Consider the following 10,163-nt stretch of genomic DNA (forward strand, 5'->3'; position numbering starts at 1 on the left):
GACAGGACGATGATGAGATGTAGGTGACAACGACATGATGATGATGAGACGACGCCTGGGCGACGACGGTGGGACGATGACGGGATGATAATGATACAATGACGGGGCAATGACGGGGTGATGACGTGGCGATGATGCGACAATGACGTGGCGATGACGAGGCAATGACGGGGCGATTTCACTGTTCTTGGCGTCCTCTTGTTATGTCTATGTATTGTCTCTTGTGAAAAGATGACAATGAGACGTAGTAGAGGAAGACAGGATGACAACCGGACGCAGAAGATGACAACTTGACGACGGTAGTAGGTGACAAGTGAATAGGTGACAAGGAAGAGACGTAGGTGACAACGACAGGATTATGATGCGACTGACTGGATGATGACGGGACGGGACGATGACGGGACGATGATGGGACGGGACGATGACGGGACAATGACGGCACAATGACGGGACGAGGACGATGACGGGACGATGACGGGACGATGACGGGACGATGACGGGACGATGACGGGATAATGACGGGACGAGGACGGGACGATAATGATGATGGGACGGGACGATGACGGGACAATGACGGGACAATGACGGCACAATGACGGGACGAGGACGATGACGGGACGATGACGGGACGATGACGGGATAATGACGGGACGAGGACGGGACGATAATGATGATGGGACGATGGCGGGACGATGATGATTATGAGACGATGACGATTACGGGACAATGACGGGACGAGGACGAGGACGGGACGATAACGATGATGGGACGATGGCGGGACAATGACGATGACGATGACGATTACGAGACGATGACGATTACGGGACAATGACGGGACGAGGACGCGACGATAACGATTACGGGACGATGATGGGACTTAGGGGATGACGATGGGACAAAGGTTATGGCAGCGACGGATAGAGGTTACAAGAAAAAGATGACAATGAGACGTAGTAGAGGAAGACAGGATGATAACCGGAAGCAGATGATGACAACAACATGACCACGGGACGTAGGTGACGAGGACGAGACATAGGTGACGATAGGATGGTGACGGGACGTTGACGGGACGTTGACGGGATGTAGGGGATGATGATAGGATGTTCTTGACCGTGACGATAGGACAAAGGTTACAGTGAAGAGATGACGATGAGACGTAGTAGACAGGATGAAAACCGGACGCAGATGATGACAACAACATGACGAAGGGTACGTACCTGACAATGACGGAACATTGTTGTAAACAACGGGACATGGGTGAGGACAATGTGACTTCAGTACAGCTGATGGGAAGTTGGGGATGACGGGATGTAGGTTACTACAGCAACAAGGACTGACGTGACGAGGTGGCGAGGAGTAGGAATTACGTCAGGACGTAGGTGACACCGTTGGACCTGAATGTGATCTGATAGGCTGGTGTGGGACCTGATAAAAAAGTGTTACTGGCCTGTTAGATTCTTCACCTCTGAAAGGGTACAAAGGTGTCTGCAACCGATGGAAGTGACTGCAGCAGTCTGCAGCACAACAGGTGAACCATGTGTGATGCGATCCTGTTTCATTGACAGATACTTGTAGTACTTTTTGTGCCAGAAGAATGTTGAATTCAACTTTATCTTACTTCATTCTTGGAGCTTATGTGCGTCTAGGAAATGTGAAGTACTTGTATTTTATGTTAACTGCAATGTTATACATTGTTATTGTTATTGTCAACAGTTCTCTGATTGTGGTTATCTGTGTGAACAGAAGCTTACATGAACCCATGTACCTTTTTCTCTGCAGCCTGTTTGTGAATGAACTGTTTGGTAGTACAGGGTTGTTTCCATTCCTGCTGGTTCAGATCCTCTCTGACATTCACACGGTTTCTGCTCCACTTTGTTTCCTGCAGATCTTCTGTGTCTATTCGTATGTAAATATAGAGTTTTGTAACTTAGCCGTCATGTCTTATGACAGATATCTTGCTATCTGTTGTCCTCTACAATATAACACACGTATGACATTCAACAAGGCTGTTACCTTTATCCCTGTATTATGGTTTTATTCTTTTGTGAAAGTCTTAATTACTTTATCCTTAAACATCCGTTTGACATTTTGTGGAAACATCATAAACAGTTTGTATTGCCGTAACTACCTCGTTGTTAAGTTGGCGTGTTCTGACACTGAAGTGAATAACATTTATGGATTGTTTGGTATTGTTCTCTCCATCTTAGTCCCTCTGCTACCAATCCTTTACTCGTACATGAAGATCTTCAGAGTTTGTTTCTCTGGTTGTAAACAGACCAGACAGAGAGCTGTCAGTACCTGCACACCTCACCTCGCTTCTCTGCTCAACTTCTCTTTTGGCTGCTGCTTTGAAATAGTTCAGAGTAGACTTGATATGACCAGTGTACCCAGAGTGCTGCGTATCTCCCTCTCACTCTATATTCTCATCATACAACCACTTTTCAATCCCATCATGTTTGGATTGCAAATGTCCAAAATACGGAATACATGTAAACATATCCTCTGTTATAAAATGTTGACCTGTTACAAAGATACAATTTAGATGAAATAACAAGTCAGTAAATATTTATCTTTTTTTCAAAGTTGTAACACTTGTCACTGATTAATGTGGGATTTGATGAACTGAAATAATGTTGAGTGGTTGATTGTATTTCTTATATTGTTATATTGATAACACAAATCATGAGTCCAGTGTGTAATTCACAGGAGTGCAAACGGCAGAGGACAAGCTCAGCGTAACCAAAACAGACTTTCTGTGTGCCTTGATGATGCTGTGGGTTTGGTGTTATAGACCTGGTCCCTGATGGGCCCCTCGTTTGTTGTGAATCTCAGTTAAGCAGCAGATGAGACATTTTCTCTGTAGTATCAGAAATGCCTCAGACACAACCTAAAATGCTGGATCAGGTATCGGTGTGAATGTGAGCCTTTGAACCGATCTGATATCACGTCATCATATCATTTATCAGCTCAATTATAATACACAGGAACAACAGCATGTGTCACTCGCTTCCTGATCCGTACATTCTGCCTGACCGGTACTGAGAAGGTGGAAACTAATAAAACTCACCTGGAGTTTAACACTCTCGTGCACCCTCATTTTTGCGACGGGCCTGATACACTAAGCTTTTTACAGGCTCATGGTGCACTGATTACTTTTGATTAAATGACACGCACATGTCACGCACATATTTGTTGTTATATGTACAACAATAATAGAGAAGCATTTGTTGGCTTTGAAAATCTTCCCCAGTTCACTCCAACAATGCTCATTCACTAACTAGGACCACGCTAATAGCTATAAGGGTTTCAAATGGTTTGTTGCACGTCAAAGTCAGGGATGGACTTCGGGAGCAAAAGGTGGTTGAGAGTTGTGGGTTGAAGGCATACAATTCAGTTTATTTTGTATAGACCAAAATCATGAATCAAAAATTTGCCTCAGAGGGCTTTACAATCTGTACTCGCACAACATTACATTACATTACAGTCATTTAGCAGACGCTTTTATCCAAAGTGACTTACAATAAGTATATTCAACATGAGAGAGAACTACAAGAGAACTACTAGTCACCAGAAGTCATAAGTGCATCTCCTTTTTTAAACAAGCATAGAAAGATGGGCAGCAACTCTGCTGTCCTGACGTCAGTGGGGAGTTCATTCCACCACTGAGGGGTCAGGACAGGAAACAGCCGTGACCGGGTCGATCGGCCGCAGGGACCTCTGAGCGACGGGGCAACCGATCACCCCGAGGTAGCAGAGAGAAGTGGTCGGGCGGGGGTGTAGGGCTTGACCATGGCCTGGAGATAGGAAGGAGCTGTTCCTTTCACTGCCCTGTAGGCTAGCACCAGAGTCTCACACTGGATGGTCTTACAGGAGCCAGTGGAGAGAACGGAGAAGGGAAGTTGTGGGAGAACTTGGGGCGATTGAACACCAGGCGAGCTGCAGCTTTCTGGACAAGCTCCAGAGGTCTGATGACCGACGCCGGGGCTCCGGCAAGTAGTGAGTTGCAGTAGTCCAGGCGGGAGATGAGAAGAGCCTGGATGAGCACCTGCACTGTCTCCTCAGTGAGGAAGCGAATCCTCCTGATGTTGGAGAGCAGGAATCTGCAGGAGCGTGTAACCGATGCAATGTTTGCTGAGAACGACAGTTGGTCGTCCAGGGTCACACCCAGGTTTCTCGCAGTCTGAGTTGGAGTCACCACGGGGGGGCGAGAAGGGGGCCCAGAACTGAACCTTGTGGAACCCCCGTAGTCAGCATGCGTGGTTCCGACACGGCCCCCCTCCATGTCACCTGGTAGGATCGACCTGTCAGGTAGGATGCAAACAGGGAGAGTGCAGAGCCTGAGACGCCCATCCCCTCGAGGGTGGAGAGGAGGATCTGGTGGTTCAGTGTCAAATGCTGCAGACAGGTCCACGAGAATCAGGACAGAGGAGAGAGGGTTCGCTCTCGCTGTGTGAAGCGACTCCGTCACCACAAGGAGGGCTGTCTCAGTCGAGCGATCCACCTTGAACCCGGACTGGTGGGGGTCCAAGAGGTTGTTCTGATGGAGATAGGAAGGCAGTTGGTTAAAGACAGCACGTTCAAGTGTTTTGGATAGAAAGGGTAGAAGAGAAACTTGTCTGAAGACATCAGAGGGGTCAAGTGATGGTTTCTTCAGAAGGGGGGTGACTCTGGCAGTTTTGAAAGCCGTGGGAAAGCACAACATCCTCTGACCTTTGACCCTCACATCGGTCGAGGAAAAACTCCCCCCCAAAAAAACATTTAAAGTAAGAAACCTTTGGAAGAGCAACAGAGGAGGGATCCTTCTATCAGGATGGACAGAAGTGTACACTGTCATGTGTACAGAATTAACAACATAACAGAGTCACAACAGCTGCTGTTCCTTTTCAGTGCATATGACAGAAATTATTCATTGGGAATGTCAGCCTTATGGCCCAACTTTTGCATGGGCCGTAGTTGCGAAGCAGACTTAATTGAGTACGATGACAATGTTGTGGCTGTTTGGACTACTTTTCATTGGGCGTTTAAGGAGTAAAAGTGTCAATTGAATCAAAAGTGTACCGAAGCCAGAAATGCTGCGGGAGGCGATGTTGTACAACGCAGTTCCAGCCTTTTTCTGAGAAGTTATGACATTTTGAAGGAGGGCCATTTGGTCATCATTTTCCATTAATTTATCCTATCAACATTCCCTCTTCAAATGTAGGCCAAGTGTCCCTCCTCCCGCGCAGGCATACAAAGTGCTAGAGAGTGCCATCTAACATGAATGTGCCTCATTTGGGCGTGGCTACAACATATTTAAAAAGCAGGGCTCTGACAAGTTTAGAAATAAAAGTTGCTAAAACAATTTAGCAACCCTGACACCATGCTGAGCTTTGAGTTTCATACAGGCAAATTTCTTTTCTAGATAATTTATAGGAATTTTGGTCACGTGACCTTATTGTAGGCCCAGTCCACAATGTGTGTCCACAATCCGGGGTTTCTGGTACCAATGTTTGAGAGATTATGGCCATTTTTATATTGGTCAAAAAATCCCCAAATATATGGCACCAATTTAGCCCTTTGGGGCTGTTTTGGGGGACCTTAACTTGCAGCTACAAGGTCCACATTTTAGGTATTTAACGGTCACAAGCCCCTCTTTGAAGAGGAAAAGGATCCAAATCTCTACTTTGATTTAAAGTGAAAAAATAAAGAGAAAAGACTGGTAAAAACTGGCCTACTGACATTTGGGAGTTTTGGATTAGGATTATTGGTCTACATGACCGGCCCATGACATGTAGTTGAAATGACAGTTTTTGAGTTGTAAAGATACTCAAAAACTGCCACTTAAACTACATTTGATTGGGCTGTCATTTGTCCCAAAAACCCCAACCCAAATGGCACAAATGAACCCAAAAGGTATTGGGAAACCCGGGACAATTACTGCCGTTTGGGTCAGGATTTTTGGACAAAATGAGAGCCCAATCAAATGTAGTCGGAATTTTTTGGAAAATTAGGGAACATTTTTCCAAAAAAGCAGTTTTCAGTCTTTAGAGTCAAGAGGGTTTTTGTTGGGTCCTATAAAAACACTAATACATTTCTTTTTGTTTTAAAATTGACATATGGTGGACACAAGAGGACACTCTACTAGGATTACTTGATTTGATCTCATTAGCATGTGTAGAGGCTTGAGTCTGCTCCACAGAGAGGAAGGCCAGAGCGCGTGTCCAGCTGCTGTTCACAGTGGACACGCTGCGATAATAAATCTACCAAAACTGGTTTACAATTAAAAGGAATTTAATCCCACTGATGCAAGTATGATTACAGTGAAGTACATACTCCCATGAAATATTACACTATTTTAACCCTCTTTGCAAAAAACTCCCTCTGGTCCCAGGAGACACATCCGTTCCCTGGGAACGACACTAACAGAGAGAGAAAAAGTCTTTCTATCCCCGCCCTCATATCAGTTCGAAACTCCTCCCCTTCCGTTTATCCCAATTCCTATTGGCTAACTTCCAGGAGTGTATTCGCCTGTCTCTCTTTCTGTCCCTGAGTTCTTTAACACATTCAATGACTGTCAGTTATTGTTTAATCCCTCCATGATAAACATTCCATATAATAGATAAGACGTTGCAACTTTTGGCAAAAGCTACATGTCCCAAATTCTACTTCTAGCTACTAATCCTAAAACACTTTATGCTTATCTTAATTATGCATTTCCAAAACACTTATGATTATGACTAATTATGAACTCTCAAATATGAATCATTGAACACTTTTATTATAACTACTAAACACACAGTTCTACACTCAAATTTCCTAAAATTCCCCCCTAACCCACAGTTCACTGTGAGTTAGCTAACCCCAATGTCCCCGGAGACCCCTCCCCTACTCGATCCAGGGAGAGGTTCCCCATCTATCTAAACAGTGGCAAACAATTCATGCATACAGATATCATTTCAAGTATTCCTGTCCGGTCTGTTTCACCCTACGCTTGCCTCGCTAACCCAAAAACAGTCGTATCCGTTGAAGTCCACTGTCTTCCATGTCTTGGGGCTGGTGGGGTCGGGATACACTCTGTAGGCTAGAGAAAACATACTGAGAAGCCTTGACTGTTCTTTTACACTTGACAAAATTACATTTCTTAATCCTTGCACCCTAAAATCCCATTATAACCCAATTAAACAAAAAAATCTCAAAATACTCATCCAAAACAATCCGGTTATTTGCAAAATTTCCAATATTTCACCGGATGTGTTTTAGAAGTCCATCTGGGCCTTATCAGGTCCTTCAGGATCTCCGAGAGGCTGGTCAGGAACTGCTTGTGAAGTTCCGCTATGGCACCGCTGGTGGCCTCATCTAGACTGTGGCCATCAGAAGCTCCAATTCTTCCTCATCCTCGACACATAACTGGTTGCCCTGTATTTGCGTCTGGCTAATCGTTGAAGCAATAAACTTCTGTAGAAGTTCTCCGCCATCTCTTGGCTGAGTGCTGTCAATCCTGCCAGCGCCCTGGTCACCGATCCATCAGGAGCTGTGCTGTTTGGAATGAAAGTACAGCAAGCAGACCCAAACATCTGGCAAACGCCACCTTTCTCTGCTAAATCATGTCTAATGCCATTCTGTTCTGCAGGGTCATTAAACTAGTCTTCACCAGCTGTGCATGCAGTCCTGATATGGCGTCCCTGGTGAAGTTTACAAAACGCTGTTGGTTATCGTAAATGTAGTTGATCCAATCGACATTTTTATTAATCGTTACCCTTTGAGAGAAAACAGATTCTAAATCTGCTGCTATTTGATTTCTGGCTTGAAATTCATTAGACACCCCACTTGGCACCCTTATGACATCTACGTACACGTGGTCATCAAAAGCTCCCTTTGGGCTGTCGGCACCTCTTTTGGTTCTTCATACTTATGCTGTACCTTCTTTGAACATAAGAGTGAGAGTAACATGTTCATAGGTGAGTGTCTTCAGGGAAGCCTCTCTACGTGGTCGGGGATCGGTTTGATTAGCTACTGAGGCTAAATGTCGAATCTTGATGTAGTCATGCATGTGTTCTGGTTCCTGTCTGTGTTTAATTCCCCATACTAAGAGGGAAACTGCTGAAATCAGGAAGAAAATAATTACAGACTTCCACAACCCCCTGAACCTAGAGTCTCCTAATGGAAGCCCTCGCTTAAACTGTGGGGGAAACGTCATTGTCAGTACTGTCTAACCCCTCTTCTGGGTATCTTTGGCTTCAAATTTTGCCTGTTTGATGTTCAATCCTGTCTCTGCGAGTGTCTTACTCGTTACCTTCGCTGCTGCACAGTGAGTGAGGTGGTGCCAAGTCGCTCCCATTTTACCTTTTACCTTTACTGCATGTGAGGTTGCCAATACTACCTCCCATGGACCGGTCCACCTTGGTTCACTCCACCTGCGCTTGTGGACTTTTATCCACACCAGACTGCCTGGTGACACGACAGCCTGCTTCCTTTCGTCAGCTGCTGCTTCTGCGTTTGTCACCTGAGAAAACAAGACTCGGCTCATGTTAGTTAGAGCTCCCGTATATTTCTCAATTTCTAGAGCTAGCAAGTCTAGGCTAGGACTTATTACTGAGTTAGAAGACTTGGATTTTGCTGTATTTAAATTCAAAAGTTGTGGTTTATCATGACGTTATTAAATCTCAAAAAATGTGAGTAGCACCTATACTGAAAACTGTTCTAAATGTGGATCTACAAAAAATGTTTAACACCTTACCATATCCCCCCTTCACCACGAGATCTCTGCTGTAAGAGATCACGTGGCAATCATCTATGTATCTTGGCTATACACGGAACCTCCCCATTGTCCTGGTGACAGCATGGGCATCTGTTGATGTCTCATGGGAGGAGGTCCAGATGGTCCTGGTCTTAGGTGCTGCTGATGTTGTGGTGGGAACGGAACATGTTGTGGTGCTGCACTGAACGGTCTTCGTGCCTTCTGTGAGCAATCTCTTGCCCAATGACTTTCACTCCCGCATACATAGCACACCCCTCTTCCCTTCTCTGCCTCTTGAATGTAAACATTATGCAGCCTAGGAGTATTCAAATGTGTGTATTAAATGTACATGCTTGTCATCACATGAATCAAAGTCAACTCACCCTCTGTGCTGTATTGTGTGCGGTCGTTGACTCCAAAACTGGGATCCACTGCTCCACTTCCCAGATCTGGATCCACTCAACCACGCACCTTGACTAAAACAAACACAAAACTGGCCAAAGTTCAGCAGTAAATGTTAGCATACTTCTGTAGTGTATGAGAGGTCAACGATCTCTCAACTATTTTAGCGCTGTCCGTGTCAAAATTGATTCTTCGGAACGATGTAAAACAGTAAATGTACCAAAATTAGTCAATACAGGATATGTGAAGAAATCTTGAACCAAAATTGAAGTTAGAACTCTTAAATCAAACTCAACACCTAAATCAGAATCAACATCAAAATCCAAATCAGAATTCAAAAGGTTTAAAATCAAAATTAAAATTAAATTGATAATTAATCAATTAAAAATTAATTAGAATTAAAAATCAAATTCGAATCTAAATCTAAATTCAAATTCAATAACTGTATTCAAAAATATTCAATCAGAAATACCAATGCAAGTCAAACTGTTGAACTACACTTACAATCCACACTGCAATCTTTGACACTTCATCAACCCCACACTGCACAATAATGAATCTCATTTACTAATGAATCACAATTAAGTTCAAGAATTGAAGAAGCACAACTGAAACCATTAATGTTCGTCAGAATGCTGAATTAAAACCAAAGTCAACAACTAAAATTATATTGTAGGGAATGACCGAATTCACGGGGCCCCTTTAAGGAAAGGGGCGTAACCTTGGTGACAGGGGGGGTTAAAGGGTGGCAGGAAGTGAATGGATGTTGTTTTGTATGGATGGAAATAAACGGCCACATGGTGCAGCCAAAGGGAATACTCGCCTCCTTGTTTGTTTCCACGCACCTACATTGGTGACCCTGACGTGATCGCGGGTGGACATGCTGACAAACGGGCAGGGCCCCCCGCTGGAAGCCGCGAACGGTACCCCCATACGCACTTTTGGGACACGGTGCGTGGAGCTGTGTTTTATGGGGCAGCGTTTCAGCTGGGACTTTGTTCCTGCCAAAATTGCCATTCCCCTGCTTGGTGCGGATTTCCTATGC

The 10,163-nt window shown here is 44.6% G+C and overlaps 1 protein-coding gene across 1 annotated transcript; it reads left to right on the plus strand.

The window, feature by feature from the left end:
- Positions 1 to 1,594: 1,594 nt before the first annotated feature.
- LOC306779549 (olfactory receptor 11A1-like) lies at positions 1,595 to 2,542 on the plus strand (the record flags this gene model as incomplete). The annotated part of the gene is made up of 1 exon (XM_079271513.1): positions 1,595 to 2,542. The coding sequence occupies one exon, from the start codon at positions 1,595 to 1,597 to the stop codon at positions 2,540 to 2,542; it is 948 nt and encodes a 315-aa protein (XP_079127639.1).
- Positions 2,543 to 10,163: the final 7,621 nt, after the last annotated feature.

Source organism: Melanostigma gelatinosum, assembly GCF_949748355.1.
Source record: "Melanostigma gelatinosum genome assembly, chromosome: 7".
Taxonomy (NCBI): Eukaryota; Metazoa; Chordata; class Actinopteri; order Perciformes; family Zoarcidae; genus Melanostigma; species Melanostigma gelatinosum.